Raw genomic sequence first — 18,509 nt, 5'->3', positions numbered from 1 at the left:
CTCGCTGTTCACCCTGTCCTCTGCTCCTTTATTTGGTTTATTCCCTGTTGTGTCATGCCACGTGCCTAGACTGTTAAGCAATTTTGGGGCACGGAGCATCTCTTTGATATGTGCGTACAGAACCTAGCATCATGGGACACCGATCTCTGATGGAGGCCTCTAGGTGTCACCATACTATACTATTAATAAATAACAATAGTGGCAAAGAAAGCCGTAAGGGACCAGCTTTCTAGGCCCAAACTCTGTGACTGGCTGAAACCAAACAAAAAACTGCCAGGTGTCAGGGCAATTTTAAAAGAAAAAGACAAATTTTTAAGCAGTAGAAACCCAAAGGGCTGCTAATGCTGATTCAGAAACAGCCGTTTTCAGTCTGACCCAAACAGGTTTTGGGTGCAGGTGCACGGATGGACATGAAACCCTCCTGTAAGACTTACGTAGTAAGGACAAAAATAAACCCACTCGTGAGCCGCTGAGAGATTCCATTAAAAGCTACCCTCACAGGGCTTCAGTTAGATACTAACGGCCCAAATTCTCGCCTTCTGCTCTTTGCCGACTCTACTTTAATCACAGCTTACATCTCATTAGGAATATTTGTTCAAGTTTTCAGCTAGTAAATAAATGGCTCGGGTGCCCAGGCCCAGTGGTGAGGAGGCACAGAGCTACATAAAAACGGCAAAAAGGGCCTTGATCGTACCACCAACCAAGCCTGCTTCCTTCCCAAGGCCAAGCACTGGGGTGCTCGGGATAGGTTTAGAACTTCAGTAATGTGAACCTCTGTCAAGGCTCCTCGAGGGCAGGGGCAGTTACCAAAATAAGGGCTGCGAAGCTAGCGGCTGTTAGGAACAAATGTATCAGCTATGTGTGTACACACACACACACACACACACACACACACACACACACACACACACACACACACACACCCCCTTGGTAAAAGGGCCAGAGTGGTGTAAAGGGCCCCTCAAGGTCCCTTATCTGGCTGGGGGAGCAGTCCCCTGGTGCAGGCACTGTGGAAGACCGTTGTAAGGCTGCCTTCCGAGGAGGATCCCCCCCCTCGCAAACCCTGCCGTAGGAGGTGTGCAAGAGGCAGGTCTGGGAGCCGGAGGGATGTGTCAAGGGTGGTCCCACAGTACACAGTGCTGAGGAGCCTCTAGGCAGTGCGATGGCCCAGTGTCAGCTGGGGAAATGGCTTAGACTGGCTCCCATGGCTGTTGTGCTGGGAGTCTCTCCATTCCTTGCAGCAGCCCAGGATATGGAGGTGGCTTAAAGTCACAGGAGACCTTCCTCCCCCTGGGCTGTGAGTTCTGAGCTGTGCCTCTGAGAAGCTCAACACAGAATCGTATGCACAGTACGAGAAAGTGTGCGGGGACTCTCCGGGATGCTTCACTTTAAGCGTCCCAAGTGGATGCGATGTCATCAGGGTGGAGAACGGCCTTCTCGGTTGCTTGGGCTTTGTCTGGACCAGGACAGAAGGTGCTAACACATTGGGAACAAGACAAGGCCCCCTGCCTTTAACACATGCTAAACTGGTTGGGTTAAAGCCACGGACAGTCTGGGATTTTATCCGGGCTGGCCTTAGGGAAAATGGCACCCTGGGTGAACTTGTATTTTGGCATCCTGGCCCCCACTGCTTCCCCAGGCTAGTCCCTCTGAGCCTGCTGCCTCCCTGGGCTTCACCCCCCCACAATGCCTCTGGGCCCTGCTGCCTCTCCCCACATTGAGGTCAAATTCAAGCTCCCTTCTGCAGCCTCGCACCCCAGGCCTGCCCCCCTCCTTGCCTCTTGACCGTGGCGCCCCCCTGACCACGGAGCTGTAGGTGGTCACCCATGTCACCCACCCATAAGGCCGGCCCTGGCTTGAATCTGACTAGGTTAGCATGTGTTAAAGGCAGGGGGCCTTGAATACACCAGGTTCTTCAAAGGTGTTTATTAGCATGTGCTAACATCCCTCCGTTAAATCCTAGACCCCGTCTTCATTGGCGAAAGAGGTGTATTGTTAGCCAACACGAGGTAACGAACACAAGGTAAATCCTAGTGGAGACAAGGCAGTGTGTAGCTTTCACGTGTGTTAGCAGGCTGAGGTACAAACCCTAGGCTCCTCCAGAGCCTTCACCTCAGTCTGCTAATGAGTGGAAGCTACAAACTGCCTCACCTTCAGTAGGACCTTACCATGTGTCAGCTAACACGTGGTAAGAAAACGCCTCTTTCCCTAGTGAAGACACACCCGTAGGCTTTAAAAGGCCAAAAGCATTCTCTGCCCCAGAGCAGGCATCCATGTGCACTCGGATACCTACAGGACTGCCCTCCCTCCTGATCTCGTGTTGCCTCTTTGGGGGAAGCCGGCATTTGATTAAGTGTGTTTGGCTTTTCTTCTCGGGCAGACCAAGCGAACCCCTCTGCACCTCGCTGCGCTGACCGGCCAGCTGGACGTGTGCACCAGCCTGCTGAGCATGAGCGCGGACGTCAACGCCACCGACATCGTAAGTCTCTCTCTGCTCTCCCCCGCAGCGAGGCACTGCAGCCTGCACCGGGAATCGTGTTTCACAAGCTCTGTTGAAACAAGCACATATCTCGGAGCAAAACATCCTGCAGTTCAGAAGGTCCCGCTGCTGCTGCCAAAGACAAAATAGTTTCCTTTCTCCTTGAGCTCCTCAGGCTCTTTCTGTCTGGGTCTCATTGTTACTCACGAACCTTCTCTCCCCATCGCTGTTTGATTGCTGTATTCCTTTGCTGATGCCGTTAAGGTAGGGGGACCCCATGCCATGGTGGTTGGGTGCCTGATGCCCCTTCACCAGTTACTGATATTCCATCAGCAGGACACCAGCTCCAAAGCTCCTCGCCCCAGGGCCTAGAAATCTTTTAACTCCCCCAAATCATTACACCTTGCTCTCGTATCGCCTGTGCCTCCCAAGGATTTACAGGCGTTGAGTTGAGGTGGTATTATCCCCATTTGGAGGCAATGAGATGAGGCAGGTAGCAAGTTGTCTAAGGATTGGGATTATAGCCCATGTCTCCTGAATCTCCACTCTGTGCCATAGTCATTAGATTGTCCTTCCTTCCCAAAGGAAGCCTCACCACTGGGCACTGCATACTGCCATCCAGCTGGCCCCTGAGTAGTGTATAAAGAGCAGGGCATCCCATGGGTTGTAATTTTCAGGAACCTTGCTCCCCTGCTCTGTTTCTAATCTATTGCTGAATTGAATTTGATCAGCTGCTTGCAACTGGTCCCTGTCAGATGGCAGAAATACCCCATGAACCACTGTGCCCCAAGAGCCACCTTCTGACTCCTCTGGGGGTGGGGGGTGGACTTGGTTCTGCCACTGACTCTCTTTGTGACCTTGGGCAAGTCACTTAACTGCTCTGTGCCTCAGTTTCCCCATCTGTAAACTGTGGTCAGGGATCATTCAAAGGGCTCTTATGGGGGCTTAATTCATTGGAGTGTGTGAGCTCCTTCAATGGAAGATGAGCTAGAGGTGCCACAGCTTGTTATTGAATTGGGGGAATGCTTACACCTCCCTGCATCTGTGTCAGACGTCACTTTTCATCGCTCACTGCTCTGCTTTGTGTCCCATGCTGCTTTTTTCCCTGCATACAGATATTTTATTGCAAACATTCTGTGTTGGCTTTTACGACCGGATACTTCACTTGCTGGCCTCTTTCCACTGCTGATTCCTGTGTCATTCTCACTATCAGTTCCTCTGCTAAAAATAACAATCAGGAGCATGCTGGAGGAGCCGTCTTACCTCTTGGGGAGCAGGAATGGTCAGGGACACCATGTGGAAAATGAAGGAAAAATAAAACATAAAAGACAAAGGCCACCAATTGGTATAAGTTGCTGTTATTAATAGTGCCTTAGCTTAAGAGCATGTTCAATTGTTAATTTATCTTTTTAAAAGATTTTCTGTCCTTCACAGAGATCCTCTTAGCATAGGGAAGTTGGGGGATTATTTGGGAGCTGATTCCAGTTCTCTGATTCAATGTGCCTGCCCTGGCATGAGTTAGAGCAGACTAGGGGCTGCACTGGCTTACACTAATGACATAAAGTCCTTAAGGGATCACCTGCTAGCTGAGAATGGGGGAATGGCATAGTGCTCTGCCCCACCCTGACCTGACCTGCCCACTTTGTCCTTCAGTATAAGCTGTTTGCTGGGGGAGGCGGGCAATACTGATACTGCAGTGGACCAGCGGAGACCTCCCTCTCCTGATCGAGAAATTCTGGCCAGAATTGTTGTATCAACCAGGCAAGGTACTAACAAACTTCAACGGGACTTTATTTTTAAAGTGGAAACCTCTTTACCAAGCTGCTGCTGCACCCTCTGTAACTCTCACTCTGACTCAACTCCTCCCCCCTCCTTCCTGTTTCTTGTCCTTTCAGACTCCCAACAGCCAGTGCTCCTAGTTCTAATAATTTCAAGCAACATCCCTCCTCTCTTAAGAAACTCTCCCAATTAAAATAAACATTGTTGTTCTAACCACAGGAACAAATAGGAAACAAGACACTATACTATTGGCAGAAATACTACACTGAAAACACTGTAGATTCTACATAACATAGTCTCTAGTCCAGACAGGTGGTCGTCTGGGTCTGACAGGCCGTCTCTCAAGCCCTGGTTCCAATGCAGTGTCTTGTTGTGTTGATACTATGATGAAGTCATCCAATGCAGACCGGGGGTTGGCATAATCTCCTCTAGGTGCATAGGCAGGTGCAAGAAAAGAAGCATTCCATACTCGCCCATCAGAAAGTCGATAGGTGTAAGGTCCCTTCTTCTCGATGATTTTAAGAGGAGCTAAGAATTTATGGTCCCCTTTGCGTAAAATTCCAGGTTCTTCTTCGAGTGATTGCTCCTATCCATTCCATGTAGGTGTGCGCGCCGTGCGTGCACGGCTCTTCGGAACATTTTTAGCCTAGCAACTCCGGCGGGCTGGCGCCTGAGTGGCGCCGCCATGGCGGCGTATATATACCCCAGCCGGCCCGTCCGCTCCTCAGTTCCTTCTTTCCGCCCGTGACGGCCAGTAGGAACAGTGGAGTGCTCTCCTGTCCTCCACAGCTTAGCGTTCTCCGTTAGTTAGTGTATATAGTTATCGTAGTTGTTAAATTTTGTTAATAGTTCTATAGTTAGTGTTATATTACTCATTAGGGAGTTAGAGGGGTTAGCCCTCTTCTTCCGCCGCTTATGCCCGGACCGGCGGGTTTCAAGCCCTGCGCGGCTTGCCAGCGGTCTATGCCGGTGAGTGACCCGCACGACGCCTGCCTCCGCTGTCTTGGAGAGGCTCACCGGTCGGACAAGTGCCCCATCTGCGTCGCTTTCAAGCCTCGCACGAGGAAGGAGCGGGACTCGCGGTTGAAGCAACTCCTCATGGAGTCGGCCCTCCAACCTCCGGCACCAGCACCGGCGGCGCCAAAGACTGCCTCGACTAGCAGCGCGCCAGCCGCCCTGGTGCCGAGGATGCAGCGCGGCACCCGGCACCGAAGACCCGGCACCGCTCCGTCTCCCCGGGAAAGAAGCGCAAAGTGCCGAAGACGGTCTCGGATAAGCAAAAGAGACCGTTAGCCCAGCCGCCTCCGACTGTAACGGTGCAGGCTGAGGCTGTGCACAAAACGTGCACCGTGCCGACTCCGGCGCCGCAAGGCCGCCCAGCTCCCCGGTGCCCACCGACGAGGAGCTGAGGCTGCCGTCCACGCCCGAGGCGTTCGCGACGGCAAGACATTTAATCGCACTTACCGCCGGCGAGGAGACGGGGAGCGTCGTCGTGACGTGGATCGTCGTGCCCGGTGCTGCGGAGAGCGGTGCCGTGAGCGAGAACGGGACCGCGACCTGGCGGCGGTGCTGCGATCGCTCGGGCGCCCGGGACGGGGTTGCATTAGAAGTGGCTTCCCAATAGACTTGAGAGGCCGCACGGTGGCACCGCCGCTGAGCGCTTGCATCAGCGGTAAGTTCGATTAAATGTCTTGCCGCCGCGCAGCCTCAGCTCCTCGTCGGTGGGCACCGGGGAGCTGGGCGGTGCCGGACTCGACGGGCCTTGCGGCGCCGGAGTCGACGGCACGGTGCACGTTTTGTGCACAGCCTCCCAGTCACGGTACCGGTCGCACTCCCGGCGATGTTCCAAGTCCCGGTCGCAGAGTCGCCGGTACCGTAACAGGTCCGGCTCCAGGCACCACGAGAGGCGGCGAGAGTCGCGTAGTCGCTCCAGGCGCCGCCGCACGCGGTCCAGATCCGCATCCCGGCACCGTCGGTCGAGCTCCCAACACCGTCGGTTGCGCTCCTGACGCCGCAGGTCGAGCTCCCGGGGCCGCCGGTCGAGCTCCCAGGGCCGAATGTCGAGCTCCCGGCACCGCCGGTCGAGCTCCCAGCACCGCGACACACGCAGGTCCCATTCGCCGGCCAGACCACGTGACGACCGGCACCGTCCGGCGGCACCGCGGGGGCCCTTTACTCCGGCACCGGACGTCCGCCCGGCCACCGCTTCAGGCCCCTCCCTGGCCATCAAGAGAGCCCTCCATCGCCTCCCCTGGGGGCAGCGCAGTTGACTTCCGGGCGGGGTCCCTCCCACCAGAACATGGACCGCAGCAATGGGGATTTTGGGTCCCTTGGGCCGAACATGAACAGGGGCCCCCCCTCCCGCCGCGACAGCCAGGCTCGGTGCGGTCGGTACCGGTAGCCACTGTCAGCAGGCCACCTCCGTCCCCCACTCCACAGGCCGCCGACCACGGCACGCTCTTGGGGCATGACGCGGTTCCCGCAGACACGGAGCAGGCACCGGAGGAAGTGCTACCGGGTCCTTCCTCATCCTCCTCCCCCGATGAGGCGGTGGCAGGGGCGGCACCGTCGGAGCCCCCGCCGATCGACCTCAAGACTCACCAGGACCTTCTCAGAAGGGTAGCTAAGGCCATCAACCTACCCGTGGAAGAAGTCCAGGAGGTCGAGGACCCCATCACGGACGTGGTGGGGGAGGACGCCCCCGTGAGGGTAGCGCTCCCCTTCATTCGAACAATACAGAAAAACAATGCCGCTATCTGGCAGTCGCCCTCCTCCGTCCCGCCTACAGCGCGCGGAGTTGAGAGGAAGTACTCGGTCCCCGAGGCTACGAATACCTGGATGTTCACCCGGCTCCGGACTCTCGAGGTGTCCACTCTGTCATTGACCGCGAGCGACACGGCCAGCCCGCCGCGGTGCCAAAGGCGAAGGAGTCCAAGCGCATGGACCTGTTAGGCCGGGAAATTTACTCAGCGGGCGGCCTCCAACTCCGTATCGCCAACCAAATGGCCTTGCTCTCAAGATATACATTCAACATCTTGGGCTGCCTAGCCAAATTTGCAGAGCTCACCCCGCAGGATTCCCGCAGGGAGTTCTCGGCACTGCTGGAGGAAGGAAAGCTAGCTTCCCGTACCTTGATTAAGGCAGCGGTAGACGCAGCGGACTCGGGGGCCAGGACCATAGCGTCAGGGGTAACCATGCGACGCATTGCATGGCTTCAGTCCTCTACTCTGCCGCCGGAGGTCCAGTACACGCTCCAGGACCTTCCTTTCGAGACGCAGGGTCTATTTTCAGAAAAGACCGATACCCGCATTCAAACCCTGAAGGACGGCAGAGTGGCGATCCGCACATTAGGGATGCACACGCCGGCCACCCAAAGGCGTCCCTTCCGGCAGCAACCTTATCGCCCCTTCCAATACAACAGACCTCGCCCGCCTAACAATCGGCGCTCGGCCCCCTACCGCCGCAGACCATCGGGCGGGTGGCGGAACCAAACCCAGGGATCGTCCAAGGCCCCTCAGGGCCCAAAGTCGGCCCCCGAGGGCCGCTCACCTCTCTCCAATCAGGATCCACCCCTTCTGTTTTCCGACCGCCTTTCCCGCTTCCTCCAGGCGTGGTCGTCTGTAACATCAGACAGCTGGGTCCTCAGCATGGTCCAGTACGGCTACCGCCTACAGTTCATTTCGCACCCTCCCTGTCCCTCTTCAGGGACCCCTCTCACGAGCAAGTCCTCTTACAGGAGGTCCAGTCTCTGTTGAGCGTGGGTGCCATCGAGGAGGTGCCTCCCAGCAGGCGAGGCAGGGGATTCTATTCCAGATACTTCCTCATCCCCAAGGCGAAAGGCGGCCTTCGTCCCATCTTAGACCTCCGGGAGCTCAACAGATACCTGTGCAAGCTCAAGTTTCGGATGGTGACCTTGGGGTCCATTATCCCTTCCTTGGATCCTGGAGACTGGTTTGCTGCCCTCGACATGAGGGATGCCTACTTTCATGTGGCAATCTACCCCCCCCACAGACGCTTCCTCCGCTTTCTGGTCAACGGAGCTCATTACCAGTTCGCAGTGCTCCCCTTCGGCCTCTCCACCGCGCCGAGGGTATTCACCAAGTGCATGGCGGTCGTCGCCGCAGCCCTCCGCCGTCGTCGCATCCACATCTACCCATATCTCGACGACTGGCTGATTCGGGGCCGCTCCCAAGCGCTGGTGGCGAATCAAGTATCCGAGGTTCTACATCTGTTCCGGTCTCTCGGCCTCCTTGTCAACACCGAGAAGTCCCTCCTAGTTCCAGCGCAAAGAGTGGAGTTCATAGGAGCGGTCCTAGACTCCAATCTGGCCAGAGCGTGCCTACCTCGCACTCGGCACGAGATGTTGGCCTCCCTCATTCGGGCACTGCAGGCCTTTCCGACGACAACGGTACGATCCTACCTCCGCCTCCTCGGTCACATGGCAGCGTCCAGATTTGTGACCGCGCACGCCAGGCTCCGACTTCGCCCATTCCAAATGTGGCTGGTGTCGGTGTACCATCCTCATCGCGATCCCCTAGACATGGTGGTGACGGTGGCAAAGCCCGCTCTCCAGACGCTCACCTGGTGGCTGGACCCAGAAACGGTCTGCGAGGGAGTTCCGTTCCGCCCGCCTCGCCCGTCAATCACCCTGACGACGGACGCCTCGGCGCTGGGCTGGGGGGCTCACGTAGGAGACCAACACACCCAGGGTCTCTGGTCACCCCAGGAGCTCTCCCTCCATATCAACGTCCGAGAGCTGAGAGCGATCCGCTTAGCTTGTCTCGCCTTTCGGGCTCACCTGCAGAACCGCTGTGTAGCGGTCTACACGGACAACACCACAGCCATGTTTTATGTCAACAGGCAGGGCGGAGCGCGGTCCTCCCCACTTTGCAACGAGGCATTGCTCCTCTGGGATTTCTGCGTAGCCCACTCGATTCGCCTCGGCGTTTTCTGCCGGGAGCGCAGAACACGTTGGCCGACCGCCTCAGCAGGTCCTTCGCCTCTCACGAGTGGTCCCTTCGCCCAGATGTGGCTTATTCCATCTTCCAGAGGTGGGGCTTTCCCCAGATAGACCTCTTTGCTTCCCGGACCAACCGCAAATGCCACAGGTTCTGCTCCTTCCAAGGCCAAGCTCCAGGCTCCCTCTCAGATGCGTTTCTCCTGTCATGGACAGAGCCTCTTCTCTATCTCCGCTTCCGCTCGTCCACCGAGTATTGCTCAAGATCCGGAGAGACAGAGCCCGCATCATACTCGCCGCTCGGCCTGGCCGAGACAGCACTGGTATACCCTGCTGCTCGAGCTGTCGGTTCGGGAACCCATTCCCTTCCGCTGTGGCCGGACCTCATAACCCAGGACCTCGGCAGGCGAACCTGCAATCGTTGCATCTTACAGCTTGGTTCCTGAGTGGTTGACCGACGCAGAGAGGATTGCTCCGCAGCGGTGCAGCAAGTGCTGCTCGAAAGCAGGAAACCTTCAACGCGAACTACTTACCTCGCCAAGTGGAAGCGCTTTGCCCTCTGGTGCGACCAGAGAGGTATCAACCCTTTCTCGGCCCCCATCCAGACTGTCCTCGACTACCTTTGGTACCTCAAGGGTCAAGGTCTTGCAATCTCGTCCCTCAGAGTGCACCTGGCAGCGCTGTCAGCATTTCGACCAGCTATAGGAGGTCGCTCGATCTTCTCCAACCCGATGGTGTCACGATTCCTTAAAGGGTTAGACCGTCTCTACCCGCAGGTGCGGCCTCCTGCTCCGACATGGGATCTTAACCTGGTCCTCGCCCAGCTCATGGGCCCACCCTTCGAGCCCCTTGCTACTTGCTCTCTCCTCCATCTTACCTGTAAGATGGCCTTCCTCGTGGCGATCACATCCGCCAGACGGGTCTCAGAGCTCCGCGCCCTGACGGCGGGTCCCCCATATACCGTCTTTCACGGGGACAAGGTGCAGCTTCGACCACACCCGGCCTTCCTCCCCAAGGTGGTGTCGCCCTTCCATCTCAACCAGGAGATCTTCCTCCCGGTCTTCTTCCCGAAGCCGCATGCCTCGCCTCGGGAGCAGCAGCTGCATACCGCGTTCTACATCGACCGCACGAAGCCCTTTCGGCGTTCGTCCCAGCTGTTTGTGGCAATAGCTGACCGCATGAAAGGCGAGCCAGTCTCCTCGCAGCGGATTTCTTCCTGGGTGACGTCCTGCATCAGAACGTGTTACGAGCTTGCTCGCGTTGCTCCGCGACTCACCGCCCACTCCACAAGGGCACACGCCTCATCGGCCGCTTTCCTGGCCCATGTCCCCATCCAGGACATCTGTAGAGCGCCACCTGGTCTTCAGTCCATACCTTCCACGTGTTGGTGCAGCAGTCTAGAGACGACGCAGCCTTCGGCTCTGCGGTATTGCACTCCGCCACGTCTCATTCCGACCCCACCGCCTAGGTAAGGCTTGGGAATCACCTACATGGAATGGATAGGAGCAATCACTCGAAGAAGAAAAGACGGTTACTCACCTGTAGTAACTGGTGTTCTTCGAGATGTGTTGCTCCTATCCTTTCCAATCCCGCCCTCCTTCCCCACTGTCGGAATTGCCGGCAAGAAGTAACTGAGGAGCGGACGGGCCGGCGGGGATATATATACGCCGCCATGGCGGCGCCACTCCAGGCTGGCGACGGAGTTGCTAGGCTAAAAATGTTCAAGAGCCACCTACATGGAATGGATAGGAGCAACACATCTCGAAGAACACCAGTTACTACAGGTGAGTAACCGTCTTTTTTTGTATTCTAACGAAGGAACCACACTCAAACTTTAGTTCCTTAGCACCCCGCCGCTTGTCTGTGAAAGCTTTATACTTTGCTTGGTTCTGTTCAACTGTTTTTCTCACATCATCCTCAGTTGGGGCCTCAGGTCGTGCCTTTAACAATCCAGCAATGTTCAGTTTAGTATTCATCTGTTCCCCATGCAGTAACTCTGCAGGTGATCTTTGCGTTGTGGCATGTCGTGTAGCCCGGTATTCTTGCAAGAAATCAGTAGTGAAGAGTATCCAGGGGCGGCTCTAGGCATTTTGCCGCCCCAAGCACAGCAAGCAGGCTACCTTCGGCGGCTTGCCTGCGGGAGGTCTCTGGTCCCACAGATTCGGCGGCAGCCTGCGGGAGGTCCGCCGAAGCCGCGGGACCAGCAGACCCTCCGCAGGCATGCCACCGAAAGCAGCCTGCCTGCCGCCCTCGCGGCGACCGGCAGAGCACCCCCCGCGGCTTGCATCCCCAACCACGTGCTTGGCGTGCTGGGGCCTGGAGCCGCCCCTGAGGGTATCCACAATTGCCCTTCCAGTTTAGCCGTTTGCAAACTCTCTGTGTTGTCCCCCATGGAGTTGTGTGAGGACAGCCCCAAGATCATAATCAGAAGCATCAGTGGTTACAATTGTGGGCAATGCAGGACTGAATAGTGCAAGTACTGGACTACGTACAATCAAGTCTTCCACTGTTTCGAAACTAGCTTGTGCATCCATTGTCCACACTAAGGTTGAACTTCTCCGTAGTAATTCTCGTAACGGTTCAATGACAGAAGCATAATTGGGAATGAATTTTGCACACCAGGAGGTAAGACCCAAGAAGGAACGTAAGGTTTGCAAATCTGTTGGAGGAGGAGCATTTGAAATTGCCAGGATATGATCTGGATCAGGTTTTAGTCCAGCCTGTGAAATTGTTTGCCCCAGAAAGGAGAGTTCAGTTTGTCTAAATTTGCATTTGGACCTATTGAGCTTGAGGCCTGCTTTGCTGACGCAGTTTAATACAGACTGCAGGTTATTGTCATGTTCCTCAGTAGTATTTCCAAACACCATAACATCATCCAAATAGCACTGAACTCCATGTTGATTCTTCAGAATCAATGACATCATTTTTTGGAAGGCACTTGGGGCTGATGCAAGACCGTATGGAACAAGTTTAAAATGAAATAGTCCCTCATGTGTAATAAATGCTTTGAGGTCTCTGCTATCTTCATGCAATATAACCTGGTGGTATGCGCTTTGCAAATCAAGAGTAGAAAACATCTTTGCTCCACAGATTTCGGCAAATACTTATTTTAAACATCCCAAGTCACCACCTGTGACTTCCTCTGTTCTCCTTTGAATACTATTCCATACACTAATACAGCTGTCTCTCAAACTTTCTCCTGCCTATGTGGCCAAAAATTTCTCTTGCTTAATTTAATGGAAAGCCCAGATATTTCATTTCTGTCATGTCTCTTTAGGTAACCAACGGAGTTACATTCTGAGTAAATATATAATCATACCACCTGAGAGAGCTCATTGCCAATAGCCCCTGCACCAGAAAAAAGAGAAATTTCCTAATAAAACAAATTGAAAAGCAACAAGGCTGATTGTAAGGCAAAAGTGGTTTTTAGGCCATGGGACTGACAAGAAATTATTCACATGATCAAATGCAACTAAAGAGGTCTCTGAATTACTGTAGTAGCTATGCCCTGTCTCCATGCTGATTTGAAGCACAACACTTACAATATCTGGATGGGTCTTGGCTTTGAACTGTACATGTACATAGACTTGGTTTTAAAGAATGCTACGCAACCCAGCCAACTCTGTCATATTTGTTCTTGCCTTTTTTCGTACTCATGGCTTGGGGGAGAGGGATAGCTCAGTCCTTTGAGCATTGGCCTGCTAAAATCAAAGGTTGTGAGTTCAATCCTTGAAGGGGGCCATCTGGAGCAAAGTCAGTACTTGGTCCTCCTAGTGAAGGCAGGGGGCTGGACTCAATGACCTTTCAGGGTCCTTCCAGCTCTAGGAGATAGGTATATCTCCATATATTCTGTGAGGAAGAGGATGGCTGTCAATCACAATAGCTTTATTTGACTCCCTTAAGTCCACAAAGGCAAATGCCTCTACCCTTCTTCTGCGTCACTACATAGGTGAAACCCATTCCGAGGAGTTAATCTCTTCAATAATGTCCTTTTGAACAAGTTTTCTAAGTTCCTCTGAAACAGCTTCCCTGACTGAAAATGGTAAGCGCCGTAATTTCTGTCATACAGGCATCACATTATGCCGCATTTTAACTTTATGCAGAAACCCATAAGCACAGCCAAGTTTCTCCTCAACCTGGTGTTGGGTCCCAGTTGAAACTGGTGTGTGTAACCGCAAGACTGCTTTGCTGAGGAAGATCAATTCGTCCATTAACTACCCTGAGATTTAAAGCAGCCAGTAGATCTCTGCCAAGGATAGGAGTGCCTTTGTGGACAATGTAGAACTCTGCAGTTACACAGCAATCACCAAAAGTAACTATTGCTGGCAGGCAGCCATGTACTGGAGTATGGTTTTTCAAATAGCTCACCAGCTGAAGTTTGGGTTCAGTAAGAGGCACATCTTTAAAGTAATGCAAATAGATGGAATCAGGTAGTATAGATACTGCTGAGCCAGTGTCCAACATTAGCTTAACAGAGTGTGATTTTCCTGAGGGTATGACGGAAACGTTTACAGTGCACTTTATCTGTTCTGCAATATGTGCAGTAGTGGTTTTGTCCACGCTCAGCACAGTAACATCTGGTATTGTAACTGCATGCACCTGTTGATTGAACTGGCTACTGCGACATACTTTAGCAAAACGCCCAATCTTTTTGCAATGATTGCACTGAGCTACTTTTGCTGGACATCCTGTGTAGCTTGCAAGGCGTTGTGGGGATCCACAGCGAAAGCTTTTACTGTATTTTGAATTTGCTGATTCAGTGGCTTTTCCTAAGTTTTCCTCCTGCAATGGTTTGTCTGCAGCGATAGTGAACTTTTCTGCAAAGGAGTCACAGCCTGGACTGTGTCTCCTGTATCCCTGCTCATTATTTTGGCTTCAGCTGTAGCTGACTCAATCTGAGTAGCAATGGTTATTGCTTTTTGTAGTGTAAGTTGTGGTTCTAGAAGTAAGCGTTCTCTTACACGAAGCATGGTTGTTTTCTCAATGAGCTGGTCTCTAATCATCTCATCTGCCATATTCCCAAAGTCACAAGTTACAATCAGACACCTCAGGGAAGCAATATACTGCATTATAGTCTCCCCTGGTTTCTGCTCATGCTGGTGAAATCTGTAGTGATTAGCTACTCCATTCACTTTTGGCACAAAAAAATTCTTTAATGCAGTGAGTGCAGTCTCATATTTATCATCTGCAAGGGGAAAAGTGTAAAATATACGCTGCCCTTCTGCTCCAAGGCAGTGGATTAGCAGAGCATGCTTTATTACTTCAGAAATCTCTGTAGCACTGATTGGAAGCAGATAAGTCTCAAACATATGGATCCAGGCAGTAAAAGCAATTGGAGGCTCACCTGGGCTTTGCAGAAAGGGTGCAGGTGGGTTCAGAGGCAGAAGATCCCATCCTCATCACCAAAATGTTGTATCAACCGGGCAAGGTACTAACAACTTCAACAGGACTTTATTTTTAAAGTGGAAACCTCTTTACCAAGCTGCTGCTGCACCCTCTGTAACTCTCACTCTGCCTCCTCAACTCCTCCCCCCTTCTTCCTGTTTCCTGTCCTTTCAGACTCCAAACAGCCAGTGCTCCCAGTTCTAATAATTACAAGCAACATCTAAACACCACAAGAATTTGGAGAATGTGACCAAAAGAGGCTGGCTAGAGAGCCCTGAAGACTCAACTCCTGCATATTGACACAGGACTGGTACAGCAGGGTTAGCCAGCATGCACACTGCCCCATACCACTGTGCCTTGAGTGTAACCTGGAGGAACTTCCTCCACTGGGGAGAGGTTACATTGCTCTCCGTGGCCCATTTAGTCCTTGAAGCCTCTGCGGAGCCCCTCAACAAAAAGGTCAGTCAGCACTAATCATATAGGAATGGTAACTGCTGATCCACCACTATTGCTGAGATCATCTGATTCATGTACATGGAATGTCCACCAACGTCCTGTTTAATTGAATGCAGTGGAAACAAACAGCAGGCAGTTTCCTTGCTCTGAAATCCCCCAGCCTGCCTCTCCAGCAAGCTCTGTGCCCAAGAAACTCTACCTCTGCTTCCTCTCAGGGCCCCACTCACAGCTGCTTCTCTTGGCTTTCTGCCTCCCATAAAAACAGCCTGCAGCTGTTACCCTCCCAGATCCGGAACCATTTTAAAACTGGAGTTTTATTAAATTTAACATCCCAAAAACAATCACGCACAGTTCGAAGAATCCCCAGTGCGGCTGAGTCCTTCTGGAGCACACCAAAAGTTCTGCTGCTGTCATCTAGGTGGGCCCCTTTGACCTCCTCAGCTGACCTTTGGTCCTTAAAGGACAGGGTGCAGGTGCATCGAACCCTGGCGTGCCCTTATGAGTGCTTACACAACCAATACCCTAGCCCCAGCATTTGCAACCAAAGGAAACCCCTCAGTCCACTCAGCACAGCATCACTGTGCAGCATAACAATGCCATGCTGTGCCATGGCCCTGTGTGTTGACGCGAAGTCAGAGGAGGCAGACATCCCATTTTAAAGAAGCAGCAGCCCCCGTGCTTAAAGTCAAGGGGAGGGGAGATCACAAGGGGTCACAGAACCAGCAATCACTATATATTTAAGTCGACCTGGAACACCGAGGGGTGCACATTAGGCACTGTTTTACCAAACTTGCTGCTCCCAGATCACGACAGAGCCCCGTGCGCACACACTTTCTTCAGACCTCTTTAAGCACTGGCAGACCCAGTTATTCCCATTAAAACCTAGATCTAAACTCACCTAATGTTCTTGGCTATGCAGAACCCGGCCCATCTCCAGTAACGTCAGATAAGATTCGATGCAAGGTTGGGAATAGATGCTCTGGCAAGGCTCATTAGCACTCTGTTAGCCACCATCCTGCTTGGTAAATAGCAAAGGCTGACGTGTAGCCTGCAGTCTGTCTAGTGAAGATGCACTGATTGCAGAAACTCTCACACTACACTGGCACTGCCACCTGTACCTGTGTAGCTGTGGCTTTCTCTGCTTGCTTGCACACACACACCGACACCACACCGTCCTTGCCTCCTCAGCTCTCTCCTCCCATTTGGCTCCCATTGGCCAGAGTGCCCAGTGTGCAGGGGCAGGCAATGACGGGCCCTGGGGGGGCCCCTGGGCCTAGCCCCTGCTGGCTGGCTGCGCTGGGCAGCGCGTGGGCAGCAGAGCAGAGGGGAGGGGCGCTGCCTTAGCCCTGCGCACCGCCCACCCAGTCTGCAATGACCCGACCGTGCGGGTTCGCGGCACCGAACCGCCAGGTTCTGACTTCGTTCAAGTTCAGTTCAGACACCTGGTCACCCAGCCCCACCTTCTGAGAGAGCCCAGCAGAGCAGAGCTCTCAGCAGCGAGCTGCCACCCAGCAGGCTTGGGTGGGGGGAGAGTGAGGGGGTGGGTGGGGGGAGGTGGGTGGGGGGAGGTGGTGGGTGGGGTCCTCTGTGTGGGGGAAAGCTCTCTCTGCAGCTTTCTTTTCTTCTCTTAAAGAGAGCACTTCTGCAGAAGAGGGAGGGGTGTGCAAAAGGAAAGCGTGGGGTGTGTGACTAGGAATGCCCATGGGCCTATGGGGGGGGGGGTTGGGGTGGGGGCAATTGGGGTGGGGGGGGCAGGGGTCCAGAGCCCCCATTTCTGTGGAGGGCAGAGACTAAGAGCTGCCTGAGAGGTGCCCTGACTTGCCACTTGGAACTGCCACCTTGGCCCCCACTCTGGCCTAGTGCTGGTGATGGTGCTGGGGTGGGTGCTGGGAGGGGCAGGGCAGCGGGCACGCTGGGGGAAAGAGGCAGTGAAGTGGGATGGGAAGGGGATGGGGCAGTAGGGAAAGGGCACGGGATGGGGAAGAGAAAGGGATAGGAAAAGCGGGCGCAGGGAAGACGCAGGAGCCCGGCATGCGGCATCCCCTTGGCAGCAGCTGGGGCTCCCCTGTTAAGCAGGCCCATCAAACCCCCACCCTGACAAGCCCCACCTCCCGATGACCCTCCCAATCTCCCACCCTACTGGGCAGTGGGGGGGGGAGTCTTCTGGGTGGTGGGGCACTGGGAGGGGGCAGTGTGGTGTGCAGGGAGCTGTGTAGTTGTGGTGGGAGGTGAGTAGGGGAGTCTCTGGGCAGGGATGCGCTGGGCATAGGGATGTGTAGGGGAGGTCTCTGGGCAAGGGGGTACTGGGCAGGAGGGCGCTGGGTATAAAGCGGGGGCATTGTGCAAGGGGGTGGTGTGCTGCGGCATGGGCCCGCCCCGGAGGGGAAGGAGCACACTGGCAGCGCAGGACCAGCGTGCGTCTGGTGGCGGCTGGTTTGACAAGCGTCCCCTCGCACTGGGCAGAGCAGGGCCACCCCTGCCGCACCAAGACCCATAGCCCCCGGCTGGTCCCTCGCTCTGGGGACCAACTCCCCCATTGCCCCCATGGGGGCCCACAAAAGTTTAATCCCACAGATACCTTAGGGAGCAGTGTGAGGAGCCAGAGAACACAGGTAAAATTCCCCTCATGTTTTTGATTTTGCTAATGCCTAAAGCAGAGAAGGGACTTTGTGCCCCATGCCCTGCTTTGGCCGCTGAATGAATGCTGCCATCAGATGATGCAGCAGGTACACAGGTCTTGGCGGGTTAAAATGCGTTTCCATTCAACCCTCACAGCTGTGTGATTGATTTTGTTTTCAGCCTCCAGCTGCCTGACCGAAAAAAGGCAGATCTACCCCCGAACATGACCCTTTAGGTACAGTCCAGGTGGCCGAGGGTTGATTTTCCAGTCTTTCTGAGAGAAGCCTTTAATTTTGGGAAATGTTTGCCCTTCACATCTGAACTTGTGAATTTGAAAAATGTCCCCTGTTTCACCCTGGCCTCTAACCTCTGACCAGGCGCACCCCCGAGGAACTGAGACACAACCAAGCCCCGAATCGGTTCACTGACAGGCGGGGGTCTCACGGTGCCTGGCTCTGTTTTCCCCTCAGCAAGGACAGACACCGTTGCACCTGGCCGCTGAGAATGACCATTCGGAGGTGGTTCAGTTCTTTCTGAAGCACAAGCCGGAGCTGGTGACCTCTGCCAACGTGGAAGGTTCGACCTGTGCCCACATAGCTGCCTCCAAAGGCAGCATCGCTGTGATCAAGGAGCTGCTGAAGTTCAACAAGGTTGGGGCGACCACAGCACGCAACAAGGTGAGTCCCTGTGGCAGTGTCCCCTTGCTATGGGCCAGTCCAGCTGGGCAGTGTCACACAGAGCTGACCCGAGAGTCTAGATCCGTGCCTGTTCTGCTATCCCAGAGGGATGAGGAAGCTGGGAGTTAAATGGTAATGCAGCAGTGAGAGGGGGAAA

General features: G+C 54.3%; 1 protein-coding gene across 1 annotated transcript in view; it reads left to right on the top strand.

The window, feature by feature from the left end:
- LOC120399348 (serine/threonine-protein phosphatase 6 regulatory ankyrin repeat subunit B-like) overlaps positions 1-18,509 on the top strand; it is a 61,352-nt gene that overhangs the window by 23,410 nt on the left and 19,433 nt on the right. Inside the window, exons 15-16 of the mRNA XM_039527539.1 lie at positions 2,381-2,479; positions 18,146-18,352. Coding sequence (XP_039383473.1) covers positions 2,381-2,479; positions 18,146-18,352 — 306 coding nt within the window. The remainder of the gene's footprint in view (positions 1-2,380; positions 2,480-18,145; positions 18,353-18,509) is intronic.

The sequence above is a fragment of the Mauremys reevesii genome, linkage group 2 (assembly GCF_016161935.1).
Source record: "Mauremys reevesii isolate NIE-2019 linkage group 2, ASM1616193v1, whole genome shotgun sequence".
Classification (NCBI taxonomy): domain Eukaryota; kingdom Metazoa; phylum Chordata; order Testudines; family Geoemydidae; genus Mauremys; species Mauremys reevesii.
This window is presented reverse-complemented; position numbering and strand designations above follow the sequence as displayed.